Source organism: Eschrichtius robustus, chromosome 3 (assembly GCF_028021215.1).
Source record: "Eschrichtius robustus isolate mEscRob2 chromosome 3, mEscRob2.pri, whole genome shotgun sequence".
Taxonomy (NCBI): Eukaryota; Metazoa; Chordata; class Mammalia; order Artiodactyla; family Eschrichtiidae; genus Eschrichtius; species Eschrichtius robustus.
Genome location: NC_090826.1, coordinates 16,218,436 through 16,228,690, shown reverse-complemented (window position 1 = coordinate 16,228,690; position 10,255 = coordinate 16,218,436). Strand labels below are relative to the sequence as shown.

General features: G+C 42.5%; 1 protein-coding gene across 6 annotated transcripts in view; it reads left to right on the top strand.

The window, feature by feature from the left end:
• Nucleotides 1-1,482: 1,482 nt before the first annotated feature.
• HP1BP3 (heterochromatin protein 1 binding protein 3) overlaps nucleotides 1,483-10,255 on the top strand; it is a 35,159-nt gene continuing 26,386 nt past the window's right edge. For 2 of the 6 annotated variants that reach the window (XM_068539079.1, XM_068539084.1), the window contains exons 1-4: nucleotides 1,483-1,595; nucleotides 6,483-6,678; nucleotides 7,123-7,222; nucleotides 9,862-10,015. In XM_068539079.1, coding sequence (XP_068395180.1) covers nucleotides 6,583-6,678; nucleotides 7,123-7,222; nucleotides 9,862-10,015 — 350 coding nt within the window. In that variant the 5' untranslated portion in view covers nucleotides 1,483-1,595; nucleotides 6,483-6,582. Of the gene's footprint in view, nucleotides 1,596-2,083; nucleotides 2,140-2,227; nucleotides 2,746-6,482; nucleotides 6,679-7,122; nucleotides 7,223-9,861; nucleotides 10,016-10,255 lie in introns of those variants that run through there. The other 4 variants (XM_068539081.1, XM_068539080.1, XM_068539082.1 and 1 more) reach the window with 4 other exon arrangements.

Here is a 10,255-nt window from a genome sequence, read left to right as displayed (position 1 = left end):
GACTTCAGCGAGTGGTAGCTTTAGTGCATGGTTGGGGGGCGGTTGTGTGCAAGCGCCTCCATGCGCACACTCTGCAGAAAGAATTGTGTTTTCAGGGTTTTCCCTCCTTGGGTGTACATGTTGTAAACAACAGATAAGTTGTGTGTGTGTGTTTTAAACAAAAATCTGTGGAGTGGAGAAATCTAGTTTGCCCTTAATCTGTGTCAGCTTCTTGCATGAGATGGGTCTAAAGACATTTCCGGGAAAAAGAAGAAAGGTAGGACGTTTTAAGCATATGAACACATAAAAATGGAAGAGTCTTTAAAAAAGGAGACAAAAGATAGAAATGTTGGTAAGAAAGGAAGTGAGCAGGATGAAGCTTGGGCACAAAATGACCAAAACGCCTTGTGAACATGTTTAATGGGACACCAGAGTGCCAGGGCATTGGTAATGCCATCGGGACATTAATGGTAACACTAACCTTGTAAGGAATTTTTGGTGGTGGTGGTTAAATTTTTATATACCTCCCTTTGGAACTGATGGAGTGGATGGCTATGCCTGGGAAAGCTGGTGAGACAGTTAAAGTGCTAACGGCAATGCCAGAGCCTGAGGACTGGACTAGCAAGTGCTTAAATGGTTTCATAATAAATCTTTGGGATGACAGGCACATGCATTTGAGTGCTAGTCACACTGCTCTGAGCCTCAAGGCAACTGTAGTGTTTATTTCCCTATATTCATTACCCGAACCCCCTCTATCCCCGACAAAACACCTACTACTTCAGGTACATCGAATTTTCCCAAACCGACTTTGAAAAGTTACATTTTTAAACAGTACGTACAAGCCGAAGTACGCTGATACCAACGTAAAATGGCAATCCAAAGGGAATTCCCTGTTTTCTAATGCCACGGTTTCCTTGTTGAGAACCGTCCCTGCATATGCAGATTAGGGAGCCAGGGAAGACCGTTTCATTGATTAGAAAAATCAACTTTTACAGTTCTTTTCCTGAGTCATTACGCTACCCTGTACTGTATGGATACTTAATGGGAACGAACGTGAGGTACTGAATTTTCCGCTCTCTGGGTTTCTAATAATTCCAACCGCCTTCAAAGAAGTGTAGTTCTTGTGCTGTGGCTAAATTCAGAAGCGGGAAATGCCAACCCCTCTAAAGGCAGACGACGGATCGCCAAAACCAGGGACTGAACCAGAGTAGAGAAGGGTTAAGTGAAAAGAGTGCCCTTCCGAGGAAACCGAAACCTGATCACCCAAGCTAACGGACGCCACCCGGGAAGCGCCGGGTGGAAGGTGCGAGGATACACAGACCCCGCCCGGGCGTGCCCACATCCCGGAGCGCCCTCTCGCGCCCCCGCGCGCCCGACCGGGGAGGCAAACCTCGCGCGCTCCCTCCGCTCCCGCGGGCTGGGGGTGCGGCCGCCGGCGCGCGCGGGGGCGGGGCCGGCTTGGGGGGCGCGCGCGCGGGGCCGCGGGCAGGGGGGCGGGGCGGCAGAGCTCAGCGGCTGGGCCTGGAGGACAGCGGCGGCGGAGGTGACGAGCGGCAGTGGGAGCGGCGCCGAGAATCCTTGCGGGACGCGGGCGACAGGAAGGGGGGAGCGCAGAGGTAACTCAGGACGGAAAAGGCGGGTGGGGAGTGGGCGCGGGCCCGCTGGACCCCGAGGGCGAGTGGCGGAGGCCGCTCGCCCGGGGCGCCGACGCCGCTCCCCGAGAGGAGGGGGCGGGGCGCTCGCGTCCCCGGAGGTGGTGCCTTTTGTCTGCCTTCCCCGACCGCTCCGCCCCCTTCCCTTCCCCCCACTGCGACCTATCCCCCTGCCCCTCTCCTGGAAGCCTCCTCCGGGGCCCTCTGGCGCGCGCGCTTCCGCCCTTGTTTTGTTTGGACTGGGGAGGTGGGGGAGCTCTTCCCTGATCGAGGGCCCTGCGTCCCAGCGCGCCTGCGCCAGCGTCCTCCCGCCCGTTCCGATTGGCTAAGGTCTTGCGCATGCTCCCGAGGCCCGCGGTGGGCCCCGCTGTCCGCTCCCGCCCTCCCCCTCACCCCACTCAGCGGTTTTCGGAGCCGGTTCGAAAGATGCCGGCGGCGGTGACTGGCTGTGGCGAACCCGCCCCCCGGGTTCTCCGCCCCCGCCGCCGCCATTACGGAGCTCCCAGCGGTGAGTGCGCCGAGCGCTGGGACTCGCGGTCCGCAGCCTCTTGCGTCGCGCGGGCGGGCGCTGCTCGGGTCGCGGCGTCGGCCTCCCCGCGCGCATCCCGGAGCTGGAGCCCGAGCTGACAGCTGCAATGAGCGCGCACCTCGGTGTCCGCCGCCGCTGAGCCCGCCGCCCTTTGCCTCGCCGCCTTCATCCTGGCTCCGCTCTCCCCCCCGCCTTGTGCTCGGCGCCGCACCGGCCGCTCCCCGCCTTTGTCTCTGCTGGTCTTCCTGCCCGGTTCTCTCGGCGGTCCGGGCGCGGTGTCAGCTGTTGGCGCCCCTGAAAAGCCTTTGCTGCTGCTGCCGCTGCCGCCGCGACGCGGGCCTAAGCTTTCGTTTTCCCGTATGGCTTTCCTAGAGCTTGTTAGTCACTGCTCCTTAGGTGATGTGATTTTAGCTGATAAAGTCAAACCTGTGAATAGGGGCGTTTGTAAAGAGCTGGAGGCAGGAGTGGTGAAGTGAGAGGCCCAGATTTGAGATTTTGATACCGAATTGACCACTGTCTGTGACCGAGGACGAGTCACTTAACCACTTTGAGGGAGTGTTCACCCCTGCACAGAGGACGGCCAAGGTGAACTTTACCGCCCTTTCCGCGTATACATTTTCTCTCTGTTGTTTATCATGCTTCCCGACTTTATGTTACATTGAAAAGTGAGAATCTAGTTAAAAGTACAGCTAGGAATTCACCTGGGACTTTATGGACAAAGCTGGCTTGTCTTAGAGTGAAGTTACACGTGTCTAGTTTTATTTTGGAAGATAGTTTAGTTTTAATTTGGCATAGGCATAAAACTGTTAAGAGCTTTTAAAATTCTTATTGCTTTTTTCAAAAGTTTAGTGTAATGTGTTTCAAAGTAGAAGTAACATTTTTAGAGGTTATTTTTGGCCTTGTTTTTAAGCTTAATTGGAAGATTGAGGGCGAGAACTTGGAGGAAGTGTCCTGAACTCTTCGTGTATAGATGAAAATCCTAACTCTTTAGCCAGTTAGATTGTGCGTGTCTTAGGAATAGGTCCCTGTAGTGTCCATATCATCTGTGCCCAATATAGACACTGATATATTGAAATAGGAAAGCGAAAAAGAAGTTGCTAGCTAATTATACGCATGCTTTTTGTGACATTACCCGTTAAGTCTGAATATAGTTAAAGATTTTAGATTGGGAACAATTTGATGTAATAAGTGCATAGCTAATGATATTATAATGTACAATGTCTTGTGTACATTTTATGGTAAAATATGAAATAATAATACTTTCCCTAAAATGCTTACTTTCAAGGATATCAGTAAACTGAAATACATTGTTGAACTACTTATTTTTCTAGTGCTTTCTCAATGTAGAGAAAGTAAATTAGAACTCTGAAATTACAGACTTTCTACTTTTACAACCTTTTCTTTATTGCCTGCATTTAAACAACTTAGCACTTCCCTTGACAAAAGCTAATCTTTGTTATGTTAATCTGACATTAAATTTAAAAAACAAACAGATTGATGACCACAGAAAGACCACATAAACCACAGGTAAACTCAGATGGCACATATAAGAACCCAGGTGAAAAACTTATTCAAGTTTCATCTATTCATTCTTTCACTTAATAAATATTTATTAAGCACCTATTCTGTGCCTGGCATGTTTCTTAGGCACCAAGTATGCAGCAGTGAACCAGCCAGATAAGATTCCTGCCAGGAAACAAGTGTGGCGGCCTAAAAGTCTGATCATTCAGAAATGTAGCAACGAAAGTTAAATTAATGGGTACATGTGATGTTAAGGTAGTGTGAATTAACCATTCATATAGTTTTGTTAGCTCTGTGATGAACAGTAAACTTACGGAATAACTCATTAACCAACCTATTATAAAGAAAGTGCTATAGACTGAAGCCTTAAGTTTCATGACCTTTACTAAGGAAATGCAGAGCTGAGGCAAACGTTTCTTAATATTTATATTAAGTTTTAAATATTTAGTTTTATTTTTTTAAGTGTTCTTCACACTTGCTGAATATAGTAATAAGTACTGTCAGGTGTCATTGTTCGTTCAACTTTTTTTCCCCAATATTTATCCAGCACCCAGTATGTGCTGGGCATCCTTCTAGGTGCTGGGAATACAGTGATGAATTAGTCCTAGCCCTTGTAGTGCTTACATTTCACTGGAAGAGACACATAATAAAAAAGTAAATAGGCATATATTGAATTACACGTGGTGTTAAATGCTATTACAAATGCAATATAAAGAAACCTGAAAAAGAATAAGAAGGATGGGAGGGCTTTCTGAGGGGGTGACACTGAGCAGAAATCTGATTGAAGTGTCTAGGAAAAGAATGTTGCAGTGTAAAAGAAGAGCATGTGCAAAGCACACACTGAGGACCAAAAGATCTGTGTGTTTGGAGTCAAGAGAGTAGAGTGGTGGGTGGAGTAGTAAGGGGTGAGATTACTGAAATAAGGGGTGGTGGTGATGGGGAGGTTTTAAGCAGGAAAGTGTCAGGCCCTGTTTTTTTTGGTGGATGCAGCCAGGAAGACTGGCAAACCAACTTATTTCTCAGTTATTCCATCCTGGGCATACTTCTTACCTGACCTAATTTAAACTAACATTCTTGTCCTCAGGTTAATGTTGTCTAATGTCTTTATGGACCATGTACTTGTTGCCCTGATTTCAGTCAATTTTATCATCTTGGCGTTGAGAGTAGTTTCCTTCGCACCCCCACTCCTTTTCTGAAACCTGTTTGTTTCAATTTTGAGCAATTAGTAAATATAGAGTTGACTGGAAGGGTTTTGACTTTTTTTTTTTTTTTTAGTATTTTACTTTCAGGGAAAATATTTTTTAAAGATCCTCTACGAACAGAGACTACTGAAGGTTTTGCTGACTTCACAGTATCATTTTCAACCTAGCTAGTATTATCATAGGTTAAGAAAGATGAATTCATTAGTATCACTTCACCAAGAATAACCTGATCATGAAATTTTACTTCTGTATGGTATTTACATGTAAAAGTGTCATCAGTTTTGCTTTTTTTTTTTAATCGAGGAAAATATATTACTATGTTAAGTTCTAGTTGGATGAGGGAGCAAGTTTATGTATTGAAATTATTCCAAGATAGACTTTTAGCTTTCACAAACCTAAATAATGCCCTTAAACCCAACTTTTCACAAATGAGAAAACAACTATTTTTATTTTTGTGTTTTATAGTTGTTGAGGTGAATTTTCTATATGAGCATTTTAAGTAGTTTTTGTAACAGTTAATAATTTTAAAATATTCATGGATATTCCTAATTTACTCTTGATAATAAGTTTTTAGCGTATTATATGATCTTGAATTCTTTCAGCTGCCTTTCATTGCAGTTGACGGATAGTTCACAAGTCTGGCATTGCTCTTGGTGTTCCCATAAAAAGGTTTTCCCTGTAAACGTGAAAGCGTTCTGTATGTTTGGAGCTTGAAACTATTACCTGACAAAGTGAAAGTTCTTAAATTCCTAGACAGGGTTAGAGCTTAAAGTAGAAGCTGAATGACTAGTCTACTCTTTCCCAAGTCTTCATTAATGTTCAATGGCACAAAGATCTAAACGCCTAACTGATGATTTTCTTATATTTTGGAAGAGTTTTTATTATAAAATGTTACTGAGTCCCAGATGAGGATGGGCAGGGCAGAGGGTGTTAATGATCGGGTAAATTTGAGTGATTTACGTGCGTTTTATTTTTAAATCTTTAATTTTGTTCTTTTGTGCTAATTTTGCTTAGCATTAAAAATATGACAAATAAGGTCTTAGAGGCATACTTATTCTCCTAGGTGATGGTCTGAATTTGCTTTTCTGAGTCTGGAGGCTCTTAGACTGTCATGTTCTTCAGCAGTATTTTTGCCCTTGTATTACTTCTGATGGAGATGGAGTTAAGGTTACAGTTAAGTTTCCTGACCCCTTTGAGAACAGTAACAACAATAGCCTCTCTCTTTAGTAAACTGATCTTTGAGTAAACCTTGACTAAACTGTCTCTAGGTCTCCTTATTCTGTTCTTTCTAAGTTCCTGATACTAACAGGCGGGGATGGGGTTAGGTCCCTTATGAGCTTTCTTGTCCTTGTTGCCTTTGTTCGTGTGGAAGGTGCGACAGCTGCTGTGGCTTGTGCATTTGTCTTAGTCGCTGCTTTTACATAGTCTATATTTTGATAGTGATTTTATCTTTCTGAATGATAACTGACCAAGTCATCTGTCACTTAACTATAAGTTTTATAGTGAATTTTTTTTCCCTTTGGATGTATATGAAATTCAGACGTTTTAGTTTAGTTTTGTTTCTGTTAATCTTCACACCAGGTCTTTTCTGTGCTTTAGGTTGATTCTTCACCACACTGAAACCATTAGGAAAAATCCTTGTGGTTAACAGCAGAGGCTTCAGAGTGTAACCTGTACTCGGGCCTAGAAATTATTTTAAATGGCGACTGATACGTCTCAAGGTGAACTCGTCCATCCTAAGGCACTCCCACTTATAGTAGGAGCTCAGCTGATCCACGCGGACAAGTTAGGTGAGGTAGGGGCTGACACATTCTTGAAGCTCACTCTTGGATCAGTCCCTGACTTCAGGCCCTGCTGGGTCCTTCTTGGTACCTGTTCCTGCCTCTACTTGGGGGAGTCTGGGTTATGCATCTGAACAAATCAAGTAGATACAAAGTTCTTTTCATCTTCCCTTTCCCCTCAAACTCCTGAGAAAACCTCCAACCTTCTAAATTTATTCCAAATCAAGTATAATTACTTATTTCCATTTGAAATTCTAGCTAAAGTAAAATACATTGAAAAGTACTTCTTAAGAATCATATTTCATTTCAAAAAACCTTGTTAAAAGTAATTTGCATCAGATCCTGGAGTCGACTTGAAGAATTCTCCTACATCTTCTGACACCCAGTTAGGCCCCTTGAGAAAGAGAGAAAAGAGAAATTTTGTTTGCATGTGTGATTATGGCCATTTCTTTTCTTAGAAGGTAGAAGATAACACCATGCCGATTCGTCGAGCTGTGAATTCTACCCGGGAAACTCCTCCCAAGAGCAAGCTCGCTGAAGGGGAGGAAGAAAAGCCAGGTAAAGTAAAGCGGTGGACAACTTCAAAAGGCAAAAGTTTCTGCTCCAGTTTGGAGTGTCCCATAAATTCCCTTGAACTTAATTGTTCTTTTTTTATGCCTCAGTGTTTGGGGGGAGCATTTAGAGAGAGAGGTGGTACGTGTTGGTATGTCATTTCCAGACCATGTGGGCAAAGAAAGAATTTCATCTTGTCTCTAAAGATTTTTAGAAGGTGAAAATTTCATGTTCTTGGAATTAAAAAACAGAAAGATGGTTGGAGAGAACAGGAATGGTCGAAGAGTAGCTTCTGGGCATACAGTGTCATGGGGATGAAGACCCTGGAAGAATGGAGGACTTGGGCCTTCAAGGTGGACATCAGAAGGCTCAACCAGAAATCATCAAGAGACCTTAAGGGAGCAAATGGGCGATCAGAGCATTGGTTTGTAACTTTGGTGTTGGTGGAGAGAAGATTGGCCAGGCAGAGGTGGGAACATAATCAAGAGAAAGGTAGAACTGTCAATCTGGAGTATTTGTGCTCCTTTATGGCACCTCTAACCACTTCTTCAAGTGGAACTGCTTTTCTTGTTCTTGTGACCTTTTTCTTTTTTTTTTCTTTTCATTGCCAGGGACGAGCACTTGGTGCTGTCCCTGTCGTGGCTGTTAGAACCAAATATTTGCTGACCAGCATATATTACGAATAAAATAATACATGCACCTTTGATGCCTCTATCCTTGGTGCACTAGGGATCTGCTCTTCTCCAGCTGAGCCTGGATTTTGTCTCAGAATCCTCAGACGAATACTACAAGCATTTGGGGTACTCTGGCCTAAGGCAGTGAGGAGACGTGGGAATCAGCATATTAAAAAAAATAATAGTTGCTGGTGAGTTGAGGATAGGTTATTTTTTTCAGCACTGAGATAAGCCACTTGATGGCCCATCTTGAGCCACATTTAACAGCCAGCTAAAGTCACTATGTCACTAATAACGTGAGTTTTCAGAATACACCAGAGTGTTCAGGTGTAAGGTATTAGAAAAGTCAACCGAGAATTTATAAAGGACCAGTAAGACACTTCACAAGTTGTGTTTGTTTATCTTATCTCTGTCCCATTATAGTATTTTATACATGAAAATAATTGGACTTCACTCATGTTTTAAATTTTATAAATCCAAAAAGGCAGACACAATAGTTCTGTGAGTTGGAAACAATGTCTCATATGTAACAATGTCTCATTATCTGTTGAGCAGTTGAACCTTTATTAAACCGTAAGCTTTAAGCGAAAATAATGTGGAATTTAATTTGTAGCCCTGTTGTTACAGTAAAACTCAGTAAACGGTCTTGGCTTTTCAATTTTTTTAGAATAAGGCAATGTAAAAATAAGTAAACATGACTAACTAAAAGTAAGTTCTTACACAGACAGTTAGATCGGCCAGTTAGGTCAGATCGTTGGGGCGAAGGGTGGTAAAAGATACATCGTGATTAAAAAAAAATACATCTTGTAGTTATCTGTATCACCAGATTCCATTGTTATACTGAAGTTCTAGCGTTAATATTTGCGTAACAGCTCTAGAAGCAGTAAAAGAGGCCAGAGGAGGATGGGAATCAGTACGAGTGGTAGCCTACAGGTTTCCCCTAAAGCATTTTGTATAATGTTCATAATAACTCTGTGAAGTAAGGGTACTGAGATTTGGAGATGTCAAAGAACTTTCCCTAAGATATCAAGCTAGAATGTTAGAAAGTCTGAACTTGAATCCAGATACATCTGACTCTAGAGCCTTGATTTTTGCTGAGCATATATGGGAGGATTTTTCACTTACCTGCAAGTCTGGTTGAAGAGCATAATCCAGGATGATTTACAAATTATAGTTGACTATCCTGAAACTTACGGTTTAGAATTTTAATTTGTAGAATTCCTTTAGCATTGTATGTATGTGGTTTGGCTATCAGAAGGAAGTGGCATTTTTAAAAATTCTCTTATTTATGTGAAGGCCCCAAAGAAGTCTTCATTATGCCAGTAGTGAGTTCACATAATTTAAATGACGAAACTCTTCAAGCATATCCTTTTTTTTTTTTTTTACCTAGTTTTGGCCACTGATGCCCTTTTCTTTGAAGTCTCTGCTTAACCATTTCCTGGGGTTCTGTGTTCTGTAGTGGCTGCTCAAGGAGACCTACTGAGAAAAGACACAGACAAGCAACTGCAGACCTCAGTATTTCCCCCTCTTATATTTCTACGCTTGCCAGAATCATTTCACTTGGAAAATAAATATTAATTTTCTATTATTTATTCCCTTACTAATATTAGCCTGTTAAATTATGAAATGACTAATTTCTTAATTATGAGTCTCATCATTAATATTATAGAGTAAAACACTCAAGAGATTTGATTTGGGGTAAAATGAGTTTCCCTTTCTGTACGATTTCCTGATCCTTCTATTCTCACCTAATGGTCTGGATCAGCAACCCCTTATATAGGCAATTTGCGTGACATAAAGCAGGAAAAAAAACTGTACTCATAGTCATTTGTTCATTTTAGGATACAACTGTTAATTGCAACATTTGGCTTATCTGTTTAAAGAGATAAACTTTTACCTTTTTATTGACTCAGGTTCTAATGTATTTACTTGATGCAGTTCTACTCACCTGATTTTTTTTTTTTTTTTAAGAACCAGATGTAAGTTCAGAGGAATCTGTCTCCACTGTAGAAGAACAAGAGAATGAAACTCCACCTGCTACATCTAGTGAGACAGAGCAGCCAAAGGGGCAACCTGAGAATGAAGAGAAAGAAGAAAACAAGCCTTCTGAGGAAACCAAAAAGGAGTAAGGACTTATGCCTTCTTGCTATTTATAAGTGAAGACTATGTAAAAGGACTGTAGGGCAGATTTTTTTTTAAGTGATACAACTTAATTTATGCTAGATACATGCTATTTGGATTTACTTTTTTTGCAATTATCTTTTGGAGTAGGCTTACGATGTAGTCATATGGCCTATTAGGATTTGTAGTAGTTATCAGAACAGTGGTTTGACTGATGCAAAATTCATTCTTTCTGGCTTTGGCA